Raw genomic sequence first — 26,705 nt, 5'->3', positions numbered from 1 at the left:
ACAGGGGTAATCGGTGTTGAGCTGGAAAGAATTGGTGTCTAAATTCGACCTCGAGTAGGCCTACGGGTTTGCTACCACGACGTCGACAGGTACTGTACTCTCGAATCAACCTCGGTACAGATCGTCGTGACACAAACAGTTGAGTTACACAGGAGGGTGGTTGTGGAAAATTTTGTGACAACTCACTAACACAGTAACAGTCTACAGTTACCATTGTAAATTGACAGCGTTGCATTTGGAGTCCTGTAAATATAATACATACAGTGCGTATAAAAAAGGCCTCTATACAATAATCCAACTTTGGAGGGCTAGATATTCCAGAACATCTACTATTGTGTAATTGTCAGCTATAGTATTAGAATAGAGGCATAATTGCATAACCGTTTAAAGAGCACAATATTGCCAATTGGTTGTGATAATGAAAGAACTCTTCTTCTTTCCATGGATAAATTTACCTAGAAAAACATTCATAATCATGATTCATGTTGACAAATGTTGACAAATGCAGCTCATATAAGTAACGCAAAAAATGATGGAATTTTATTTTGGTTCATTTGCACTCCATGTACTCTTGTAGGATTTTAACTATACACAGCCCAGTCGCTGTACGTAGCGCGAGCGCGACAGGCTGTATTTGCACAGCGTATTGACAGCGTCTGGTCGGGCTATTGTACGTAGGTTCTAAATAAGTAAATGCACTAGTATCAGTGTCTACTTGTGGAATTTGACTGGTGGAGCACGGCTGCACACTCTCAGTCTCAGTCACACATAACTACTGAAAATGTGGATATTTTCACGCGACAAATTTTTTAGCGCTTGGCCGGGTAAGAAGAGTTTTGTGTGTTTTTAATTCTGCGGAATCAAGACATCACGCACAGGAACATATGGCTAGCAAAAATATTTGCGTGCTTTTATTTTCGCGATAGTTTCTGGTTGCTCGTAATGCACGAAAAATTTCTACACCGCGAAAATTTCCACTTTTACAGTATGCACAGCCCAGTCGCTGTATTCGCATGGCGTCTGGTCTGGCTAAAGTCACACGCTAACTACTAAGTATAGTCCCATTCATAGACAGTGCGTAGTCTTCTGTAAGTTCAAGCATGCATGAAGCTGCACTTAATGGAAGGAGATTGTCATGCATGATTATTGATATGATGGGGCACAAGAATTTTGACATTAAAAGACAATGATGACAAATTGCACTTTTTCTAGGTTTCAGTTTCAAAAAAGGAACAATGAATGTCTCACTGAATGCTTCCATAGGTGAGATCTGTCAATAAAAGTGGCAAAATATAGATAAAATAGGCTAGCCTTTAAGAATGCAAGTTTGTGTCTTAGGGTTTCTTGTAACATTATGGTCCATAACCCACATGTCTGATAACTTGCATGGTCAGTCCCACAAAGGCTAACCTAGACAGTCCATTTTTCTCTCTTTATATTCAACACATAACTTGCACAGCGAACCATATCTTGAATATGAAGAGAGAAGATGGATAATGGGTCAGCCTAAAGTTGTGGAAATGAGATTATCGACAAAGTGGCCATGTTGAATGTTATGGACCATGGCATAAAAGCTTAGAAAAACACGAATCTGCAGACATACAACCTATGTGCAGAATTGCTTTAACTTGTCCCCTTTCACAGATCTTACCCATTTAGTTAGACATTCATTGTTCCTTCATGATCTATCATCTGCCGAAATTTCGAAGCTAAATGAGGAAAGGAAAGGCAAGAAATAAGCGTTTTTCTTTACTGTGATTTTCTGACTTTCAGCGGAACAGAAATATGTCTGAAGATTTGGATTTAGCGCTGCAGCTAGACTCCGGCCCTACCAATGAGGGAATGATTTTATTGGTCAGTGCGTGGCATCCTGGTTACTGATTGGTCATGCGTAGACCGCTGGCGCTAAGCTTGAATGAACATTGCAGAGATTGCTAGGCTCATACCTTTTATTGTCAAGAGGGGAAAACTATATCTTGTTTCCCCATGATAATGATAGTGTCTTAAGGAAAACTTTGAAGTGGGTTTTCTCGAAACGCTAATTCACTAAACCACTGGACATGTGCTAATAAAATCATCGATAACTCTGCAACTGAGTGAGTCATGGTGTATATGAAATTAAAGAGGAAGAGTTGGAAATGTCATTTTCAGAAAATTGTCCTCCCCCGACTTTCGGATCCTTTTGTTGTAGCGGGTCACATATTGTAATGTTAGCTCCAGGGCAAGTCCAAGATAACGCGCACGTTACGTATGGGACATTCAGAGACTTTTATGACCTGAAAAATAGTGTTAATGGCCTTTGATCATATTGAACTTCATCATGGTGATTGATATCTAGGAGAAGTATAATCATGTAAAAAATTGAGAAAAATGACCTTGACAATTATATTCTAGAAGAGAAAATATGTGCCGTTACGTATGGGACCAGAAAAATTTTGTTTTTTTGAACATTTTTTTCAACCTCAAAACTCTCTGAAAGTATATCATTCTACAACTTGTAACTCACTGTGATGAAAGTCACAACACTCAAGATTATCACAGGTAAGTTTCATGTAATTAGGCAAAAAGCTCTAATTACAGGTTCTAATTAAAGACAGACATGACGCGTTACGTATGGGACAGTTACGTATGGGACAGTTTGTCCCCCATTCATTTAGTGTGTAAAGAACCATGTTTATGGGTATTTTGCATAATTATTGAAGTAAAATCAGTTGAAACTACTCAAATACTGATCCAGATTGTCAAGGAAACAATATTCCCCAAATATTCACCATCATAATCATATTCAATCATATTTTTATATATTTATGACCAACTTGGGTATGCATGCCCTTTGTCCCCCACTCGTTTAGTGTGTGGAAAACCATGTTTATGGGTATTTTGCAAAATAATTTTGCAAAATACCCATAAACAAATTTTTGCATAATTATTGAGGTGGAATCAGTTGAAATTACTCAAATACTGATAATCTAGATTGACAAGGAAACAATATTCCCCAGATATTTACCATCATAATCACATTTAATCATATTCTATATTTTTTATGACCAACCTTAGTATGTACTGTATTTTCATCAGGATAGTTACTACTGAAAAATTGAATAGTTAAGTGTTTACTTCCATTGATGAAGGGCAGTTTGCCATTCAGTTTCAATAAAAAACAACTTGACACAAGAAATATCAAGTTTAATAAATAAGCAATACCTGCTGCGTGGAACCCCAGTGATCGAGTAGATATGTGATGTCTGTCTAGCAGTCAGGTCATTGATTCGAGTCACACCTCAGTATGTATACCCATGAATTTTGTCGTGGCTACTATTGAAAACTGAATAAGGACAATTTGTGTATCACTTGCAATAAATAAAAAATCATTTAACTTTATTTTTATATATATATATCACAACCATTTCAAATTGGAACTCCATCACATAAACTTTGAATTCCTCTAGTCTTAAGATTGTATGCTCTTAAGTAATTCATATAATTGGTTTCCAATCATCTCATTAAATGTTGAAAACTGAATCCTCATTTCTACAAAAAACTATACCATCCCTTATATGCTGATTTTTCATTGTGTATTTTGCCATTTTCCCCTCCCCCTTTCTGAAAATTGTTCAGTCAAGTTCATGTATTGTTTTAAGTGTCTATAACTCAAAAAGTAGCTGCAATGTTGGGATGCTTTCTTCAGGATGATTGACCATTTGTGTACTGAGAGACCTTCCCAGCTAGCTACATGCATTCACATGCAATATGTATGAGAATGTCCCATACGTAACACATTTGTCCCATACGTAACATTATTTCAATGCCTAATAAAAAATGTTTCTTTTACTTTTTTTTTCTTTTTTCTCTGGTATTTAATTTCTCTAAACAATAAATTAGAACTTTCCAAAAGGGCATTAAAATAACCTTAGCAATTTCAGAAAAAACCTTAAAAAATGACCTCATTTTGTTACGTATGGGACATCTCGTGATAAGACACGAGCTAATTTGCATAATCATTTGCATAATCCCTAAATTTTCATACCAAGTTAAACTATGTGATGAACTTCTTATGTCCACATATTAATCAAATATCATTTGCTTTCCTTTGAATTGATATGAATTTTTATAAATGTCCCATACGTAACGCTGTGTTTCACATTCATGCAAATGAAGCCCTTGAAATTTGCATAAATTTACATAATATCATTTTTTCCTCCATGGAAATCAAAACTTCAACTCATAAGCTTCAAAATGATACCAAACATGTCAATATTGAGCAAAGATGAAATTTTGCCTTCTGAGGGGACCTTATCTTGGACTTGCCCTCCACTCCTTGTGCCATCCCATGGCCATGGTATGCCCCCCCCCCCCCCCCCCCACACTCAGGCGGTTGTCTGTACTGCATGCGCCTTCCCATTTGTTGTTTTTTTTAATTTTAGGGGCTTAGCTCTAGGAGAAAAAAAAATTCCTTGAAGGGGGTCCTTTTAAGGGGGTATCTCACCGGGCTTGAAACTAGTTTGCGACTAGTTTGCGATTCCAGATGTCGCTAGTTGCAGAGACATCTCCGCGATGTCCCTGCGACGTCTCCTGAAAATTACAGAGTCTCCAAGGAGTCGCAAGAAATTTGAACATGTTCGATTTTTCGTGAAGTCTCTGCAACATCTCTGAGACATCTCCATCAGTCGCGGAGACGTCGCAGAGACTAATTATATCCGTGACTGCATGCTGAGACGTCTCCGTGATGTCTCCGCTATGTCTCTGAGATGTCTCAGAGACGTCGCCGAGACCTTCTGGAGACCAGAAAAGCTGGTGAGAGGTCGCAGAGATGTCTCCGCGACTCTATTTGACACTGTTTGGCCTACTTTAGAAACCATGTGACCCATCTGTGTGCTGACATCTTGCCCAGATCAAGTCAGGTGATCCTGCAACCGCTCCCTCATATTTGAAATTTTTTGACACCTGCCATAACTCGTCTCAGAAATGTCTCCTTGGTGAGACTGCAAGCCATTTTTATGTTGGCGACGTCTCCGCGACTGCTGCAACTGATAAGTTGGGGACGTTGCGGAGACGTCTCCGTTTGTGAGATACATTGTACAGCCTTTAGATTCTACTCCCACCACTTACCAAATGTGCATGCATGCTCCCATGCGTGTATCAGCTAACGAGGATAGGCTAGTGTAGAGTGGTATGACAGAATTATAAGGGGGAATAGGACATGAGAAAGTCAATCCATTTTCTAAATGATATTGATGATATCAAGTTTACATTTGGTACTAGTGCTAATAAAATGAATTACGAATACATGTACAGTTGTACAATGCACGGAAAAGCTGAAATTTCGAGAAAAAAAAACCTCGGTCAGAGGATTCCCTTTTATGTTGGACAAAGCTATGATGATACAATGCTGTACATCACTGCCTGCACCCATGCTGTACAAAACACTATGCTATCATGGTACAGCGTGTAGGTGCAAAAATGATATGTAATACTTGTATGTCTTACAATACTTGATTTTTAAGAAGTGATTAATGTCTCGATATAAGTTCTCTCCCAAATAAATATCATTTCGCACATGACTTGTTTCAGTATCTCTCTTTTTTTTTTTTTACCAGACATGTCCATCTGTAGAAATCTCAACCTGGACCTTGAGTGAAGGAAAGTGCTGCAGGAAGTACATCTATAGTGGTATGTTTATTCAGCATGAGAAAGTCCCTAAATATGTTCCTGTCCACACACAGGTACTGACATTGCAGACATTCTTCACCACAGCACTTTTCCTTCATTTAGAGGGTACCGTAACTTTGTTTAGCTTCCCTTCCAAAAACTTGTGATAGGCATACATTTTTCTCCAGCCTCCATCCCCAAACCCTGAAATAGGGGGGAGGGGGGGGGGGGTGCATGGATAGCCTTAGACTGAGTAGAAAAGATTAAAGTGGGACTACCTGACTAGACTTCATTACAAGTGTAACTTGTATAATAAGTAACGTGGGAGTGGTCCTGGGCGCACATCACATATCAGGTCTGTATGTGTTGCCCAGACTTTCACCTTCTACAGTGCAAGTTTCAGTTTGAAGCAAGCCACCCAGAAGACTTGAACAGATCTTGACATCACATATGCACTACAGTATAAAATATAAAGAAAATTCAACATATTTTCAATTTTTCTAGCAAATTGAAAGAGCATTAGGCTTACCTCTCCCAGAATTTCAGGGAATAATATTAACTTTTAGTTACAGAATATGTTAGTAACAAGTCCATGAAATTATGTACTTTTCGTATGAAGTGATATTTTGTGAAATTTTCCGTGTACTGTGAAAGTGAAAATTTTCGCGGTGTTGAAATTTTTGTGCATTTTGCGCAGTCAGAAACTAACGCGAAAATAAAAGCACCCGAATATTTTTGCTTGCCATATATGTTTCTGTGGTTGATGTCTTGATGCTGCGGAATTAAAAGCACGCGAAACTCTTCTTATCCAGCCGAGCGCAAAAAATTAGTCACGCGAAAATATCCACTTTTACAGTATTTTCTTTTATAGTAGTGCATACATATATGTGACGTCATGTTTGTCTTCTGATCCAGCAGTCTTGTCACCAGAACTTCAAAAATTTATAAATTTTGAATGGATTGTCAGATTTTCCTCAAACTTTCACTTATAAATGTGTTCTACTATCGAAATATCGTTGCATTTACTCAGTCAACATGTACACTACAATTGCAGTGGCAAGCTTCACTCCGGTTTCACTCCCCTTCAAGGATGTTTTGTTTAGCTAGGCGGGGAGTTTTATGAAGTATAGTTGCTTGTTACTGGCAAAGGCCAGCAGATGCGGTGAGAGGCAAGTCATGTAGCACCACCAAGGGTAGAGGTCTGGCAGCTTTAACTCCTTGAACCTTGTCTCCTTCACGAGTTTCTGGTCTTCAAGACTGTAGGCTGATAGGGCCAGGCTTGTTGATGTGACCCGGGCTATGAACACTCTGTCTTCAGAATCCACGGCGGCGTACAGGTATTCGTCGAGATCAGTGCGTTCAAGGCTGCATGTCTCATTCCCCTCTGGGTCGAATATGGTGATCATGTGTGGTGAACTCTCGTCGTTGCTAGTGATAATCATGCCACTCTTCCCTATGATGCAGATCTGCCGTGGATTGGTGAGTCCTGTTGATATGCTGCCCATTCGCAGAAGTGGAACTAGAGCTCTAGTAGTGTTGTTGGACCTGTTTCGGCTGCTGGAAATCTTTTGGATCTTATTGGTGCCATTGACAGAGTAGATGTGTTTTGCATCTGTGCACAGCTTGAAGTAGTAATCTACCTTCTTCGTAAGAAGGGACTGTACCAGCTGTTTATTGTGATGATAGACTTTAATTTCCCCTTTACTGTGAGAAAACACTGATTTTCTGTCACCTAGACTAGCAATGTCCCACACTGGTCCAACTTCAGCTCCAAGATATTCTTCTCTTTCTCCTGAAAGACTAAATGCATCAGAGCCATGGCGATACCAGCCATACCCTATTGCAACCCTTTCTGTTGACAAGGCTGTCATGCCATACATCCACTGAGGGAGCTCCACCTGCTGTAGGATTGTCAAAGTCTTGTCAACCCCCAGGAATAAGGGATCTGTGGTGAGGGCATTGTTTCTGTTGATTTCCAATTGACCTATTGCCAGAAGCTCCCTCTCTGCAGGGTGAAATGTCATTTTCTGCGCTGTGTCCCTGATGCGTGTGGCAGAGTTCTTGTCAACTGGCCGTGCCAGGTAGTTCTTCAGGTCTGTACAGACTTGTTTGTGGGCAACCAGACTATCCTTCTCAAGCTCCCCAAGTCTGCTGTGCTGTACTAGCTCCAGCATGCAGCCCATTTGTTTTATTTGCTGCCTGTGAACTGCCTTTAGACCATCAAGTTTACCGCACAATTCAGTTTGCAATGTGTTAACCTTGTCCAGCAAGGCTAGCTCGTTGTTTTTCATTTGTCTGGCTTTGACATCATGGCAATCCTTGATGCTGCGTTTCAGCTTCTTCATGACGCAGTGTACCTCTTGCCTCTCCAGCTCATTCTGGCAAATGTTCTTCTCAATGTTTGCTTTCTGTGACTCACAGCACTGTGTGAGGTACTGAACCTTTTCTTGTATCTTTGCCTCAAACTCATCTTGGCTTTCTATTGCATGGTCACGGTGAGAGAGCACCACACACTTCAGACACACATGGATTGTGCAGTCTTTGCAGAACAGGTCCTTTGGTGCACGCTGATGCTGCTCAGAGCACCTATCGAATGCTGTGTGAACATGGACCCTTTCCTCCTCTATGTCTTTCATGTCAACAACATTATGCCCGGCAAATAAAGCCTGCATCTGCTTGTGGCTTTGGGTGCATACGGTGCACATGTAGACATCGCAAGTGAAGCAGAATGAGATTGCCCCGTGCCCTTCCTTGCAGGAAGTACACATTTGTTGAGACTCCAGGATGGCTGTCACTCCTCTTCCGCTGCAAGTGAGCTCATCGACCAGGGCGTTGAGGGATACATTGGGCGGCAAGCCATCCACACGCTTCCCATTGTGGAACGGGGTGATCTCCCTGCAGACAGGACACACCATGTGGTCCTGATCCTCACGGGTCCTGTCCCACTTCATGAGGCACGGCTTGCAGAAGGTATGTCCACAGGTCAGTAGGGTGGCGTTGCGGAATACTGCTAGACATAGAGGACACTTCAGGCTCTCTGTTTCGGGGGCTGCTTTTGCACCATCAGCGTCCATTTGATTCTCGGCCTTTGTTTACTCTCTGCAAAGAAGAAGATGATCAGTACTAGTAATTGACTCCAGGGTCCATCATAAGTGGAGTTATTGTAGCATGCTCATGCAACCAGTCCAAGCTACATGCACAATACCGGGCATATCATGAAGTATAGGAAACAGGACACCAAAAATGAGTCCCCATCTCAACAGTATACTATGTCATAACATTGTAAATAAGGTGAATCATTTTACAGTGCAACCTTGCTGTAAAAAACTCCTCTTTCATGTGAACTGGGTAATTTGTCATGTCCCAACTCCTTAACTTTGAGGGTTTTTGTAGCCTGATAGAGTGAAAAACCTGCTAACAAAATAATTGTCTTTTTTTTTAAAGTCCTCCTAGCAAGCTTCCCCTAGCAGTACCAATAGAGCTATTGACATAAAAATTATTCTATGACTGTGTCAATTAAGTGTTGTGTAGAAATGGAAGGTTGCCACATGTGTTCATTTCTGAATTAGCTCAAGAGGAGGACGAAAATGGTTTGATAATTTGTTTAGGAACCCTTACCCCCAAATGTTAATGTGGGTAGAGTGAAAGTATCAATACTAGTAGAAAGCATCAGATAAAGTTTGAGGAAAATTGGACGATCAATTCAAAAGTGTCCAAGATTTTGCTGCTGGATATGAAAACTAGTGCAGTTCATGGTGTCAGTATGGACAACAATGGAAAATATTAGATTAAACATACACTCTACTTCAATTGCTTTCCCAGCACAGTGGAAGAACACTTGACTAAACCTCTTTCAGAAAGCAGGAGGAATCATATTACCCTTAGCATATCATGTTAGTATCACACCTATGAAAAAGGTATCTTTTTATGAAAAATGAAATTTTGCGGATTTCGCTTTTTATTTTCGTTATATTTACTGTATACTGACATGATATCATGAACTGTAGTATGCCTACCTTAGTCCAAATTGAGTGTTGACAACACACTAAAACACTGATAATTGCACATGCTTTTTTAATTGATCGTGGGATTCTCCATAAAACTATCAATGATATTGTGTTCTATTAATGCTGCTGCTTTCACACAATTCACATATACACGTGTATTATGGTTTTGTTTTCATTGAAAGCAAAATGTTATACCTTACGATGTTATGACAAACTGGTGAGAGGGGGATTTCAGTTGTATTTTTGTCCTTTTAATTTGCATTAATCTCTTTTCTACTGTAGCTGAGTCTTTAGACAATGAATCCTGTAACTCTTCTGTCCCACACACACACATACTAGAGATCAGTGCAAAAATCAGGAAAACAGCCAATATCTTAATATTGTATGTACACTGTTTCCAGTGACAATGACAGAACTTTTATCAAATACCTGGTAGCTTTCTGTGTTAACTGCTACAAAAGTATACGTGTCTACACTTTACTGCTGTAAGTTTTCTTGTGTTTTACAGACTTTTTATAAAATAGGCAATTTAATGATTAGGTGATAGCAATTTTAATAGGTTAGGTATGTTACCATTATGACTACTCAGACTAAGGAAGGGCATTTATACGTACTGTACGAGCTGAAATTTTCGCGTACAGATATTTTCGCGAATTGCTACTTGGCGGACGTTTTCACGTGTTGTTAATTTCAGGGTAGCGATGGTCTAACTGAACGCGATTCAAAGGCGATTCGCGAAATTCGCGAAAATAAAACCACAGCGAAAATTTCAGCTCGTACAGTACTATACATCGAGGACTCTGCCCCTTTGCATGTTATCAAAAAAGTGTATGCAGCCCTGTCAATCAAAATCCCATACATTACAAGTCATGTTTGAAGTTAAATGTATTATTGCATATGAAACATAATATCTTTGTTGCAAGCAATGCTGTAGATATTTTCTATGTGATCAATTTATTTCAAAGTGATCAAGAAAAATTGCCTGTTTACATTTTGTTGTTCTCAAGGTTTGTTAATCTGAAAATTAAATCGTACAAGTTTTGAAATGTTTGATAACTATCCAAATAGGAAATAAGGTTCATTATTCTAAAGGTTCGTTAATCTGAGTGTGAAATAAGGTTACTACATTTTAATGCAATTTTGAAGCTTGTGTTACAGTATGCTCTTTCTTTTTCTTTTCGGATTATCAAACCTTTGGAGGAAAACTGCCTTCCAAGTTGAATCTTCAGTGGAAGACCTCCCCCCCCCCCCCCCCATTAAGTGTACATCAGATCGTGCACATGCTGTGTCATACATCATTGTAGATCTTATCTGGTGTTGTTGCTACAGCACTCACAGGTAATAAAGCTTGATTTCTAAAATCTAACTAAATTGTATACATACTGCTTGAGCTAGATAGATATTCACAATGTGCTTTAATGGTGCCAAAAAGTGATTGAAATGGTAGAGCAACCCAAATGCTGTTGCAGTTCTCAGAGCTGCCTTTTAGCCACTTAAAATAATTCTACTGTACACTTCGTGGGCTTGATCTGCCCATCAGTAGCATCTGCTACAGGTGGTGGCCGGACAGTGTCACGTGACAGTCCTAGGCCCCATTTTTATCAAAAGATATAATCAATTTTAAATTTCCTTGCCACACAGGCTGCCATAGATTTACCATAGAAATCAACTTTATAATCAATGCTACAGTAACTCTTCATTTAAAACAGGGCCCTAGTATCAGTGGCCACAAAGTACCTTAAATGCCTCTTCCTCTGTGAATTCATGTGTGCTTGGAGACAAAAGTTTGTGTTTTTATTCAATTGTTTGTGTATGGATCAGTATCTGTTTATTGTGTTTTGTCTCTATATATGTTGCTTTTGTTCGTTTGTTCTGCCTGTTTGAAATCCAGTGCCATACTTTTACAAATTTACCAGGAAAATTGTCGAAATTATGTGATGTTGGAGTAATCCTGCAAATGAGCAGTAAAGGAGGATAGACTTATCCCTGAGAAAAATTTGCTGCTACCAACAGTTTACTTTCTAGGATCTTGAAATGGTGGACAGCAGGTTGCAGACTGGAAATGAAGTTGGGATCACAACAAACATTTGTTGTGAATACTTGTGCTTACCTCTTGTGGAATAAGGTGGGGAGGAGACCAATTCTTGTACTCTTGCTGCTATAGTGTAGACAAAACTTGATTCATCACACACTCAAGCTGGGTTGAGAAGTCAGAGAAGAATTCTGTGTATCTAATCGCCTTGCTACGATTGGTACCCTTGACTGTGATTCTTTGACAGTAACTGTTGCACAATAACCGTTTGCTGTGACCGTGTGAGGTGAAATGGCTCGAGAGTCAATAAGGTTTGGGTACAGCACCCAGAGATCAGCTCTGGGAATCCCCACATTTGTGTATTCATCATCAGTGTGTGTATGGATTATAGATGTGTGTATATGTGTATGTGTGTGTGTGCAAGGAGAGAGGAAGATGAGAGGAAGAGACACACACATCACATGCAGACACACACACTCATGCCTACGCAGGAATGGTATTGACAAACGATGATGTACAGTCCACCGTACATTGCAGTATCTCACTCAGTGGTCTTGGAATATTGCGCAATATGTGTTGTTTGCAACTGAGGGACAATTTTCTGCCTTCTACAGTATGCTGATTCCCCGTGATACTGGAAACCCATCTCAAAAGTGGATTGCAGTCTACTCTTCGAGCTGTTGCTCTCATGGTTAAACTCATGCTTGTCTGCCCGCCACTCAACATACAGTGTTGTATTTTATACAAACATTTGTAGAATCACAATACACTGTACATAGTGCAAAGTGCATTATTGGGTATTATTCCACAGACACTTCTCACCGTAACCCATGAATGATACATTCATCAGAGAAGATTCATGAAAAGTAAATTAATCATGCCTTTGCTGGAGTATGCTTTGTATGTAAATTGTTCAGATTTTTGTTTACACTGTATCAAAGTTTAATGTTTGGAACTGTATCTTACATATATTGTTAGACATAATATCATAATGGCAGTACAGGTTTCAAAGAAAATCTACAATTCTAACACCGTAACTGTAACTGTAACTGTAACTTCAGTATTAAAGGGAAGCAGTCCTGAGATTTTCACTGTACTGATAATTAAGAAGAGTAAAAAATATAACATTTCACCAATTTATACGCGTGGACATCAAAAATGGTCTCCGTACGCGATTTTTAAAAAATAATTCCTGCAAGCGATTGTGTAAGAGCCTGCCAAAAGGTGCAACGTCATTGATGCCCTACTCTCAAGTTGACAGCCGTGCCTCAGAAAACCAATTTAAGTGTTCAAAATGATCATATCTGATTTTTTCATAAAATGTGACAATATGTGATTTATTATTTCAAACAAAATATTTCAAGCTTATTTATATACACAATTAATATAAAGATAAATAGTAAACATGTATTTTTAAATAACTAGGGATGACGAGCAGAACACCGCTGGAAAAAGTTGTGCATCGATGACGTATGACTCTCCGCCAAGACTTGCTCATTTGCAGAGTCACACTTTTTTAACCGAAATGTACGAGCTTATTTGGTGATTTGAAAGTTTGTTTTTGATGAAAGTAGTTCATTGGAGGTACCAACAACAACATATTTTTTAAATTTCGTGAGGACTGCGTCCCTTTAAGTGTGAAATGAAGTTTGAAACAAAGATCTTATTTATGCATGTTTATGAAATTCACATGACAATAGAAAGCTGAGATTGACAACAGTATGTTTTGAAAATTAACACTTGTGCTCTTAGGACCAACAAAAAGAATGAAGGAGGAGAAGGAGGAGAAGGAGGGTACAGTGATGGATGTAATAAAGTAATTGTAGGTGCTCCTAACTCGAAAGTGTTGCATACGGTATTTGCAGGGGGTATGTGGCTGTCATCTACTTCATTAATTTTCAGGACTTGCTGCAGTTTTAAGGCATGTACAATGTATACTAGCTCATTCTAGTAGTGTTCAGGCATGTGTCTGTCCCACAAGGCCTAGAGGTAGAGTGTTGCATTTTCTTCTTGTCTGTCTGTCCATCCCTCCATCAGCCCACAACTTGTTGATTTTGTTGCAGGAGCACATTATTGTCTGAGAGTATAACATCAGCCCCCTCCCCAATGTTTATAAAAGTATGCAACAGTTAATAGCATGTCTCATTTCTGTGCTTTCTCTGTGTTCTCTTTTCTTCATGACGTGGTCTGCAGATGACAAGTTTTGGTTGGAAGCGCAAAGTTGGAGAGAGGGTGTCCAAGAAATCATCAGCCAAGTTTGAAGATGTGACAGGAGGTGATGATTCTGCAGATGAGGATGCTGGTGTCCATGGCAACCAGTGGGATGCATTCAGCAAGCGGAGGAAGATTTTCCTGCTGGAAGATGGGGCCAGTAAGAGCAATCGACTAAGGACCGAGGGAGAAACACTGGCTGAGGCAGGAAGGTAATCCCAACTGGTAAACCTAGAATACATTTATATGGGGCCGACTTGCACAACTCGAGGATGTACTTGAGCCTAGAGTGAGGGCTTGTCAATTGACAGATATTCTTATACTGAACTGCTACAGAAAGATTTAATTTGAATGAGCTGCACATGCTCCTTAGTATATTTTCTCGCATGCCCCTTGTAGCAGAATCTAGAATATGTTCAGGGGGATTTCCTGTTGGTCTTGATTTTAGGAAGGATGACGGCACTGTCCCTCCAAATTGCCGGGGGGGGGGGGGGGGGGGGGGGGGGTAACCCTGCTGTCATAAACAGACAATGTGTGTGGACAACTTTTAACTGGATAACAACTACTTGGCATCATGAGAGAACTAGGGCTGTGGCGGCCATATGCACACAGTCAAAATCCCCTATATGCCTTCGATTGGCTTTGATGGACCTTTAATTGTGCTCTTTAATTGCAAAGATTTCCTGCGTTTTCTTTATTTTGTGTGAAAAAGATATCTGATGCTGGAAGAAACGTGTCACATTTCAAGTAGTTGTGCATGTAAATGTCTGTGATGTGTTGATGAGAGAGATTATGTGTGTACCGGTAATGAGAATGTTTTGGTGCGTGTATTTAATGCACTACAGTCTGTATACATGTCTATATCTGTTATGTTGTGTATCTTGTATCTTTGCATGTAGAAGTATCACTTTGTTCACAAATCACATTCTTCACTCACATATTTATGGGGTGATGTATTTCCCACAGGTACTGGGAGGCTATTAGCAAGTGGGATGAAGCTCTTCAGCTCACTCCAGGCAGTGCAGAACTCAACGAGATGAAGGCACAGGTGGGACTGAGAGAAAAATGTTGATAAGCCACTTTATATTGGCATGGTGCGAAATTCTGGATAGAAGACTGCAAGTTCCAGTGCAATCCATGAACGCCTCTTTGAAATTACATTATGTTTAAAATTATATATGTTTAAAATGAAGACAGGGTGAGTTTTTAGAATTGCCAATTATGACATAAATGATGCATAACTAACAGACTTCATTTGAATATACAAGATTAATTCTTGTCTGAAATACTAATCATTTGAGACATAAATAATTTACCAACACAAAGACATGCACTCTTCTGCTGTCTTACTATTATGTGCACAAAGGATAACTTTGTCAACAGTGACAGGGATATGATACGTATCAAGTGTTAGTAGAAGACGTGCTGAAGATGCTGCTCTGAAAAAGATGTGACCCTTTTCACACCCGCAAACTTTGCGGAGGTTTTTAGCAGATCAGAAATAGGAGTGGTGCATGTACAGGTGTTGGAGACCCAACTTGTGACATGCTACATGTACCTACTCACAGTGTTTCTTTGGTAGTGGCCCTTTAGCATCATTTTGCATTACAGGTGATTGCCATTGGGATGTGAAGTTATATGTCTTGAGGAATGGGAAATCCCTTGCTGTTACTACAGGGAATTAGATGATAACGTAGTGCCCAGTCAGATCAGAGGTACATTTCATAGCGGTATATGAAAGAGACATGTATTGCATAGAAAAGAAGAAGAAGAAGAAGAAGAAGAAGAGGAGGGAGGAGGAGGAGGAGGAGGAGGAGGAGGAGGAGATGATACCAACATGCATGCCATGTACACTCAAGCTGACTTTATTGCATACTTTAGAGAAGCAGGAGAAGGTTTGTACGTTCTCTGAATCTGTTTGTGAAGCCTCTGTCTCAATGCTAAAGCATGTCATGTCCTTTTCTGAAGAATTGACTTCATATTTTGTTCTTGGTTTTTTTTTCTAAAGATTTTGAAGATTCCCAGACTACAGCATTTGACAGGAGCACTTGTCTTTGAAGAGAAAGTGATCCTGAGCCTTTATTTACCCAGCCACTTGCACAGCCACCTGACATCACTTAACTTTTCATCAGCTTCAAGTTATCCCCTGAAACTTGACCTGATCTTAAAGTTAGATAGCTTGCTAGAGTGTAAGATTGCCTTATTCCAGCAGCAAAGCCATGGGAACACAACAGGATTATGGAACTAAGGTTCCTGGTAATCTCTTTTCACTCTAATACAATTAATTTCCAGACATTTGTAATAAGCAACGAAGAAAGCACTGCAGCAGAAGTGCTGCGCAATGATTGAAGCACTGTCAGGATCAAAGATTTTCGGGAAGGCTGTTTTTGCGGAGAGTCAAGTTGCGTTGACTGTATTTTGTACTTTGGTCCAACAGGTCTTGATGGAGCTTCAGGAGGTCTACCCTGCGGTGGAGGCAGCCCACCAGGCCACGACTGCCAACCCTCGGTGGTGGATCGGTCACCAGACTCTAGGCAGGGCCCAGCTGGGCCTTGGAGAAATCACCATGGTAACTGCATCACCTACACCACCTTGCATGCTGTGCATGATATGTAGGATACATCAAAGTGATTGAGTGTCTCATAGTTTGTTGAGGATAAATTGTCAGCTCGTTCTCAATGCATTTCAGCAGAGCGTGGACAGAAATGCTTCATTTTCATTTTGAACTGATTGTTGAGGGAGAATGTACGGTTAGCATGTAATTAACTTTCCCAATGTGATATTTACCCAAATGAATGAAACTGGTTCACTCGTCTCAAAGAGTCAGCAAGATTTCAGCATTTAAAGAAAATGAAGTTAAATTAAAGGAGTGATGTTATTGTCTTTCCACATAATCAGGTAGTATTGTAACGAGGTTTTCAACATTCATGGATGTTGGCGTACCTTTCACGCATCATTCACCTGCACACACACACCGGCAGTCGTTGAAAATCAAAGTCCCATTCCACACAAGTCGTATGTGAACCTTGGTGTCCGCTGGACTTTTATTCAGCCGAAAAATGATGTGTACAATTGGAGTGAAATGATTCTTCACTCATGAGCTACTTGAAGATGTCGAGTTGTAACTAACTATTTTGGGGTCTTGCACCCTGGTTTTGTTCAGGCTCTCAAGCTTCATGCATATGATTATTTTACTGAGTCCGCCCCTCTTGGAAACCAAATTAAGATGTAACATTAAATATGGCACATAGATGTCCCTCCCCTTGCCGACACAATTAACCAATCATATAGATGACCATTGGTCATCTGATGAATAATTATGAAGTGGACACTCCACAAGGCACTGTCAGCAAAATAAGGACTAGTGTCAGCACAATAAAGACTAGTGTCAGCACAATAAAGACTAGTGTCAGCACCTAGGGACTAATGTCAGCACATTACCCCCTTGTCAACTTAAAGCTAGTACTCATGGGGCAGATAAAACTGTCACTCCTCATCTTGTTTTGACCAGTGTCAGACTTCCACCAGTTATACCTTTTCTTTACAACTGGTATTCCCTTGTCTCGATTCCAGGTGCCTACAGCTGACCATTAAAACAAGTGTGATCCCTCTCATCGAATTCAGGATACCTTATGTAACGTACAAAGAAGGGTCATATCAGCACTTTGAGACACTTTCTTATTCTGTACATTGTCTACCAGGAACAATTTGTTATTATATACATTGTCTCCCAAAATGAAGCTTCTCAGCAATTTCAGCATTTCTCATTTTCGAGAAAGACACTCATCAGCAGTTTGGCTTCTCTTCTACTTTGGATGGTCTGCCTGGGCCGATCTACAGCTCTATGTCCAAGCACAATAATGTGCAATGAATATGTTATTAGTCATATTCATTATAGACCCTATATTCCTTTAATATGCTTCGTCACAGACATCCCCCTACCCAAGACAATGAAAAGGGGATGGAATGCTGTTGAAAGTTTTCACTTCATTAAGACCCTTTTCATATTCCAATTACAATAGCTGGATGGATACCTGAGAGTCACTGTTCTGTATGAAATGAAACAATCATCATTAAATCATAAATCAAGAAATCACATAAACATTATTACTCATGCATTTGTACATAACACCAGAAGCATAATCGATCATATTTCTTTAGTCAGTGCATATTTAGTCACATTTAATGACGACACATCTCCAGTTTTCAAAGTGTCCATGCTAGATAATTATGCATGTGTGTTCGGGTTCATCGCTGATTGTTCGAATCTCTTGACTTCTAGTTACTCAGTCTCTTGATGCACGGTTTCCTTTGGATAGCAATGTTCAACATGTCACGTCTAGGGTACAATTGTGAGCTCTCTTTCACTATTGGCAAGGCAGAGTTGACACACATAATTATTTCATTCAAAAGGTAAGTATTGCATGCTTACCGGGCCTAGTCCGGCTTTATAACATGTATAATATTTCCCGTGATTGGTTGCTTTAGGAGTTGAAATTAGCCAGTTACACGGATACCTGACTTGGCCTTTATTTCTTTTTAACTAACATACAATTAGCATATAGACATACTTACAGTTATATCTTAACTGGACATATGACTTACAAGTACTTCCTCGTCCATCTTAGTCATATCATGCCATCTCAGATATATTACATTCTAGACAAACCGTCTGCATTCCCATTTTTGCTACCGCTCCTGTGCTCAAGTTTCATTGAGTGTGTCTGTAGTGCCAGACTCCATCTCATCAGTCTTGGGTTTTGATTTTTCATCGTGTGAAGCCATTTCAAAGGATTGTGATCGGTTTGTACGAGGAACTGTCGTCCAAACAAGTATGGCTGGAATTTTTGGATACTCCACACGATTGCCATACACTCTTTCTCGATAGTGGCATACTTTTGCTCTCTTGGCAGTAACTTTCTGCTTATGTATGCCACTGGGTGATCATCACCTTCATCATCCCTTTGACTCAAAACTGCTCCAATTCCCCTTTCTGAGGCATCTACCTGTACAATGAATTCTTTGGAGAAGTCAGGGTTTTTGAGCACAGGTGAGCAAGCAAGGGACTTCTTCAGGGACTCAAATGCCTGACCACATTCGTTGTTCCACCTAACTAGTCTCGGTTCATTTTTACGAGTGAGGTCCGAGAGTGGGGCTGCCACTTTGCTATAGTTTGGAATGAACTTCCTGTAATAGCCTGTTAGGCCCAAGAAGGCTCTGACATCCGTCTTTGTTGCAGGCTGCGGGTAATTCATTACTGCCTCCACTTTAGCTGGTTCGGGTTTCACACAACCCCCTCCCAAAACAAACCCCAGATAGAGTACCTCCCTCCTGGCGACTTTACACTTACTGGGTTTTGCTGTTAGGCCTGCCGCTCTCAACCTTTCTAGCACTTCCCGGACATGGACCAGATGCTGCTCCCAAGATTCACTGTAGATGATAATGTCATCTATGTACGCAGTCGCAAACTTGCTTAATCCACGCAGCACCTGATCTACAAGCCGCTGAAAGGTGGCTGGCGCGCCCTGCATCCCAAAAGGCATCACATTGAATTGAAAGAGGCCAAAGGGTGTAATAAAGGCTGACTTTCTCTTTGCATCGTCGGTTAGGGGAACTTGCCAGTACCCTTTTGTCAGGTCGATCGTGGTCATAAATTTGGCCTTTCCTAGCTCATCTATGATGGCTTCAATATTGGGCATTGGGTATGCGTCAAATTCAGTCACTTGGTTAAGTTTGCGATAATCGACGCAAAGTCGAAGGGTGTCATCTTTCTTTCTAACAATCACAAGGGGGCTAGCATATGGGGAATCGGAAGGGGAGATGATTCCCGCATCCAACATCTCATCTAGTTCTTTCTTTACTGTATCTTTTAACGCATGTGGGAGTCGGTATGCCCTCTGTCTGATTGGGCGGTCATTTGTAGTGATTAAGTCATGTCTCACTACATCCGTCCGTCCAGGTTTGTCACTAAGGATGTCGCTATACTCCCCCACTATGTCAGTCACTTGTTTCGTCTGTGCATCTGAGAGGTAGTCTGGTATCTTAACCTCAGATGGGGACACTTCACAGGTCATTGACTCGATGACCTCGTCTAATTCCTCACACTCGGCACTTTCAACGTCTATGTACAATGTACTCTCCCGCTCTCGCCACTCACGCAGCATGTTTGTATGAAACACGCGGTGTTTCTTTCTTTTGTCCCCCATCTCAATCACATAGTTAACGTCACTCAGCTTTTGTACCACTGGATAGGGGCCCTGCCATTTAGCCATTAGCTTATTAGTGCTGCATGGGAGTAGCACCAGCACTTTTTGGCCTACATTCAGGTCTTTTGCTCTGGCTTTCCTATCATACCACACTTGTTGTTTCTTCTGGGCCATGGCTAGGTTTGTCTGGGCTGCTTTCGTGATTGCGGCCAGATTTTCTCTGCTCCTTAGCACATACGTCACTATGCTCTCTTGTGAGGGAATTTCACCTGTCCAGGTCTCCCGAATGATATCTAGGGGTCCCCTTACTCTGTGCCCATACAAAAGTTCAAATGGGGAGAATCCCGTTGATTCTTGGGGAACCTCCCGGTATGCAAACAACACATAGGGGATGAGTTCATCCCAGGTCACATCCCCTTCTGTAGTGTAGGGTTTCAGCATCCCCTTCAAAGTCCCATTAAATCTCTCTACCAGTCCGTTGGCTTGGGGGTGATAAGGGCTGGTCCTTAGCTGCTTGATACCCAGACTACTACACAGCTGTTTCATTAGGAGGGACATAAAGTTTGACCCCTGATCTGTTAAGAGCTCGTCTGGAATCCCTACTCGGCTGAAGATCTTTATCAGTTCGTCTGCCACCTTTTCAGCCTCTACTGAGGGGAGGGGTACTGCCTCGGGATAACGTGTTGCGTAATCACAGAGGACAAGGATGTATTTATTGCCCTTTTTGCTTCTTGGTAAGGGACCCACAATATCCATAGCAACCTTCCTGAATGGCCTGCCGATCACTGGGACTGATACTAGTTTTGCCTTCCCTCCCCGGTACTGACTTGCACACTTTTGGCATGGACCACATGTTTTGCAAAATTCTGCTACATCCCGGAATATCCCTGGCCAGTAGAAATTTTGCATCAGTCTCTGTTGTGTTTTACCAACACCCAAATGACCTGCCGTCAGATTGTCATGTGCAATATGTAGCAGCTTTCCTCTGTACTGCTTAGGGACTACTATTTGTCTGTATCCCTCCCCTTGGGCTTGATTTGCACCAGACCATTTACGCATGAGCACCCCCTTGTCCACATAAAAGTAGCATTTCCTGTTTCCATCCTCCTCCTCTACTTTCTCCCAAATTGACTTTAGGCCTATGTCCTCTTGCTGGGCTTGAATTAATTCTGTTACCCCTATGTCTAATTGGCTGTGCCCTCTACTTCTCGAGTCTATGGATTCTTTCTTCCCCATCTGTTCTCCTGCTTTGTGGCTACTTTCTTCCAGCTCGTGAGATTCCCCATCCATGGGAGCTTTGTCAGCATCAACTACTTCATCATTTCCCTCATTCATGCTGAATAAGTCTCTCACACGAACTTGGGAGTTCTCCCTCTCTGTTCTCTCGTTTTCTGCCTTTTCTTTCTCCACGCGAGCCTGGCTCCGTGTCACTACCAAGCCCTCTTCCTTTCTACTCACTACGGGCATTTTCAACTCGGGGTCTTCTTCATGGACAAGTTCATTGCCCAGTATCATGTCTACTTCAATATCATCGACCACTCCCACACGGATCCACTTCTGAATACCATAGGCATCACTCCTCAGATGTACTCTGGCCACTGGTAGCTCTTTCTTAATGAATAAACCCCTAACATGGATTGTCTCTCCTGGGATAATGAGGTCAGGGTCTACTACGTCTACTCTAGCAAGGGAATGGGTGCAGCCTGAATCACGCAATAGGCTCACCTTTCTTCCTCCTAGCATAGCCTGGCTAGTGTATGCCTCTAAGAATTTGTGGGGTCTAGATCTACAGAAGTATGCAGGGTCTTGTTTTGCATCCCTTTCCTCCTTTGGGGTAGATTTTTGAGCGTTCTGACAGTTTACTGCTATGTGCCCTAGCTTGCCACACTTATAGCACTGTATCTTCCCCCGACTGCCTTTCTGTTCTTGGTTGTGTACCGGTTTCTGGGGTATGTTTTCCCCTTTCCCGCTCCCAAAACTGGGCTTTCCTCCAGATTTAGGGAATGATCTGAGGTCCTGTCTGCCTCCTGTGTATCCCTGGGGCTTTCCCATTCCTTTTCTACTCTGCACATATTGGTCTGCGAGCCTCGCCATGGCCTGAAGTGTTGGCGGCTCATGATCCCGGAGCCATACTCTTAAGTCATAGGGGACTTGCTTCAACATTTGCTCCATAAGGATTTGCTCCTTCAATTTGTCAATATCTGTGTCTGCTCCCGCCCCCTCTAGCCAACGCCCTAACAGGTCGGAGAGCTTCACAGAGAATTCTGTGTACGTCTCTTCTTTGTCAACTCTTAACTCTCTAAACTTGACCCGGTACGCATCTGGAGTCAGGTCATATCTACGCAGTATGGCTGCTTTCACCGCGTCGTAGTCCCTACTACTCTCTAATGACAGTCTGGCATATGCCTCTCTGGCCTTTCCTGACAACAGTGGGGCCAATTGTAGTGCCCATACATCCCTAGGCCAGTTATTCAAATGGGCCATTTTTTCAAAAGTACGCAGGAATACATCTACATCCTCCCCTTCTTTGTAAAAGGGAAGTTGCCGCCTAATACCTCCCTCCACCACGCTTGCATTTCCAGGTGCTGCGACAGGCATGTTTTCACGCTTTTCTTTTTCCAGCTCTGCTAGCCGCACTTGCATTCTCAACTTTTCTAATTCAAAGCGCATGCGCGTTTCTTCTAAAGACTCTTTGCGTGCAGCAGCATTTTGGGCCTCATCCCCATCTGTGCTAACAACAGTCGCCCCTGGCTGAGATGAAACTTGCCCTTTATTTGCCTCTTCTATGCTCTGAACCAACTGGTTCCTATTCAGTCCTTCATGTGGCAGCCCCAACTCTTCACACTTTTGCCTCAACTCTTGCATTCTTAACTGACTTAAGTTGCTTTCCCCCTCCATGCTTAATACAGTCTTAACAACAACCTGTCACAACACTTAGGATATAACAGTGATTATTTGTAGTACTGTTTACCCCCTCTGCCTTGCCGTGAAATTGACCAAGAGAAGCTCACTTACCCCCTACGATAAGACTTTTGCTCTCCCTGTCAATCGTCCCTGGCGATGTGTTGTGGTCACCCTGCTCAGCTGTCTGCTGCTCCGTGTAGTCTCGTCCCTCCTGGGTCCCAGACTCCGTCCTGACGGCACCGTCCACGTCCTCGTCTCAGCCCGTCCCTGGACCGGCGTCTGTCTGCAACCTGGTCAGCCCAATGTCGGAAGCGTTGAAGACATCACAACTGCGTTGCAGACGACTGACTTCATGCAGCTCAGCTTAGCTTTTCAAATTGTTCTCTCAATGTTGGGACTCGCCAAACTTCTGAGTCTCAAGAAACTGTTCTATAACAGCAACATCACAACCAGCATGGTTGCTACTCGGCTACTCAGGTGATATTTCTGGATCACACAGAAACAGTCTCAACTGATGGTTGCTTGCTTGCAATTTCATGGGAGTTCATCCCACCGCTGCCACCAAGTGTAACGAGGTTTTCAACATTCATGGATGTTGGCGTACCTTTCACGCATCATTCACCTGCACACACACACCAGCAGTCGTTGAAAATCAAAGTCCCATTCCACACAAGTCGTATGTGAACCTTGGTGTCCGCTGGACTTTTATTCAGCCGAAAAATGATGTGTACAATTGGAGTGAAATGATTCTTCACTCATGAGCTACTTGAAGATGTCGAGTTGTAACTAACTATTTTGGGGTCTTGCACCCTGGTTTTGTTCAGGCTCTCAAGCTTCATGCATATGATTATTTTACTGAGTCCGCCCCTCTTGGAAACCAAATTAAGATGTAACATTAAATATGGCACATAGATGTCCCTCCCCTTGCCGACACAATTAACCAATCATATAGATGACCATTGGTCATCTGATGAATAATTATGAAGTGGACACTCCACAAGGCACTGTCAGCAAAATAAGGACTAGTGTCAGCACAATAAAGACTAGTGTCAGCACAATAAAGACTAGTGTCAGCACCTAGGGACTAATGTCAGCACATTACCCCCTTGTCAACTTAAAGCTAGTACTCATGGGGCAGATAAAACTGTCACTCCTCATCTTGTTTTGACCAGTGTCAGACTTCCACCAGTTATACCTTTTCTTTACAACTGGTATTCCCTTGTCTCGATTCCAGGTGCCTACAGCTGACCATTAAAACAAGTGTGATCCCTCTCATCGAATTCAGGATACCTTATGTAACGTACAAAGAAGGGTCATATCAGCACTTTGAGACACTTTCTTATTCTGTACATTGTCTACCAGGAACAATTTGTTATTATATACATTGTCTCCCAAAATGAAGCTTCTCAGCAATTTCAGCATTTCTCATTTTCGAGAAAGACACTCATCAGCAGTTTGGCTTCTCTTCTACTTTGGATGGTCTGCCTGGGCCGATCTACAGCTCTATGTCCAAGCACAATAATGTGCAATGAATATGTTATTAGTCATATTCATTATAGACCCTATATTCCTTTAATATGCTTCGTCACAAGTATGAACTTGAAATCTGTGGAGAGCTTATCTCACATAGTGTCTGCAAATAGCATCTCATCAGTGTTAGTACGATTGATGAAGGTGCTATGTTCATATGCATTTACATTGCTGATTGCCACTTGCAAAATACAAGGTACAAGTTGTATGTTGTAATGCCTATATGTTTCTATCTAACCTACATTACCCAGCATCTTAAAACAGATACCTACAAGGAATTCAAGGATAGCAATTCACACAAATTTGATGAGCATTCAAACATGTTGTGTTACTGGTAGTAAAATCATCTTCTGGTATTTGGCTTATTTCTGATTTTCATTGTGTTACTCTGTGGCCTAGTCGTACGTAAATTGGCCTTAGATATTAATATCTGAGTGCCCACAACCTGACCTTTGAATATCTGTCTCTCTCTTCCTCTGTCAGGCTATTAAGTCGTTTAGCCGGGCCATCCACATCAACCCAGCTGAGAGGGACCTGTGGGAGAGCGACCTGCAGTGGGCATGGTCCTTGCAGCGACAAGCCAAGAAGAGGAGGAAAGGACAGCGACAGTACCAGGAGGATGTGGGCAAAGGAGGAGGGAAGGGGGGTGCACGAGAAACTGAAGGACCGATGGAGACGGGGCACATGCAGGAGAAGTTGCAGGATTCCATACTGACAAGACTGGATTGTTTGTCAGAAGACAACGTTGAGATGCACACGTCATATGCTGATTGCCATGACAATTGCCAAGGAGGAGGCGGGTCTGATGATAGCTCCACCTGCCAAGATGAATGTGGCAAGCCCAGCTCGCTGTTTTGTCGTGAAGGTTACAGGTGACCTGAGGCTTGAGCAGTCCTGGCCAGATTCAACTCATCTCACGCTTGTCTCCTGAAGAAAACGTGGTGAAGGCATGGGACATGGAGCCCAGTAGCATGTAACTTACACTATTCTTCCTAGTGTGCATGAATGCAAAATTGTATCACACTACTCATCACTTAGGGTCAGTGAAAAATTATGCCATACCAAACAAGCAACATCTGCCGGTTCTCTTATGAGTAGACATTCTGTCAGAAGTGAAGGTCTTCTCTTTATGTCTGTACCTCTTCAAAGCAACTAACTGACAGGTTGTGGTTCCTGGGTTCTTTTTCATCTTTTTCTGTGTAACATGGTGTAACTGGATAATGGCAAAGTATGGATGAATACCAGTCTGTGGGGATGAAGCAAGAGGATCATTATCACTTTCACCTAGTCCACAAAGAAGTATATGAAACCGACCACATCCTTTTTTAATTTGCACCCAGCTGTCATCAAGCAGTGTAGCTGGTATCTTTTATGCACTTGAGTTGGCTCTTACCAGGGTGAAGAGACTGCGGAACAGGAGTTCAGTCCTGAATTTTTTCTGAAAGGGTGGGGGGGGGGGGGGGGGGGTGAGTGAGTGAGATCAGGCTAGGGGGCTCTCCCACACAAAGTTATACCCTAGTCCATGAAAGTCCATGATGTGTTTCCACCCTTTCATTGCTCTTCGATGCCATCAGATAAAATTCTTCCCCCCCCCCCCCCAAGTTGTCATTCGCCAGGATTTGAAGACCCCCCTTCTTGGGGTAAGGGGACTTCTATCATTGCTAACAGTATATTTATAGTGTCAGATTCCATTATCCACTGTTTGTAACTTCTGTGGAGCTTGAATGGTTTAATATACGTTGTATTTTTATACACTGTGTAACCTGCACATACAGTGCACTGCATAATGAATACGGTTGCTACTGAATTCGTAATACAACAAAGTAAAAATTCATGTTTCAAAAGTATCACTATCTAACTTTATATAATTCACTGTTTGGCTATGTTATGGCAAAATTTTGATATAGCAAAAGAAAACAGCTGGTCCCAAGTACTTTTATTATAACGGGAGTTGCCTGTGTATTATGGGTGGCTACCTAGGGGAAAACTAAGAGCCAACCCCCCCCCCCCCCCCCAAAAAAAAAAAAAAATCCTATGTTAACAGGTGACCACTAAAGACAGCATGGCAACCAATTTAATAGTGTATGCCATATATCCATGTTGCCCGTACACAAATAAATGATAGTTGTTATGAATCCTTACACACTGTTGTGTCTCAGAAATGAA

General features: G+C 41.6%; 1 protein-coding gene across 1 annotated transcript; it reads left to right on the top strand.

Annotated features, from left to right (window-relative positions):
* Positions 1-63: 63 nt before the first annotated feature.
* On the top strand, positions 64-25,415 carry LOC139720210 (tetratricopeptide repeat protein 33-like). Its single transcript, XM_071631572.1, has 5 exons — positions 64-89; positions 13,882-14,111; positions 14,866-14,947; positions 16,337-16,468; positions 25,023-25,415. The coding sequence occupies exons 2-5, from the start codon at positions 13,882-13,884 to the stop codon at positions 25,413-25,415; spliced, it is 837 nt and encodes a 278-aa protein (XP_071487673.1). The 5' UTR covers positions 64-89.
* The last annotated feature ends 1,290 nt before the right edge of the window (positions 25,416-26,705 follow it).

Source organism: Diadema antillarum, unplaced genomic scaffold (assembly GCF_040938485.1).
Source record: "Diadema antillarum isolate AM-2024a unplaced genomic scaffold, OU_Dant_1.0 scf00000123, whole genome shotgun sequence".
Taxonomy (NCBI): domain Eukaryota; kingdom Metazoa; phylum Echinodermata; class Echinoidea; order Diadematoida; family Diadematidae; genus Diadema; species Diadema antillarum.
This window is presented reverse-complemented; position numbering and strand designations above follow the sequence as displayed.

Excerpts from the sequence above, each read along its gene's own strand:
- LOC139720210 (XM_071631572.1), top strand. The coding sequence starts at position 13,882 with ATGACAAGTTTTGGTTGGAAGCGCAAAGTTGGAGAGAGGGTGTCCAAG. Across the intron at positions 14,112-14,865 it reads ACACTGGCTGAGGCAGGAAG|GTACTGGGAGGCTATTAGCA; the intron begins GTAATCCCAACT and ends TATTTCCCACAG. Across the intron at positions 16,469-25,022 it reads GCCTTGGAGAAATCACCATG|GCTATTAAGTCGTTTAGCCG; the intron begins GTAACTGCATCA and ends TTCCTCTGTCAG.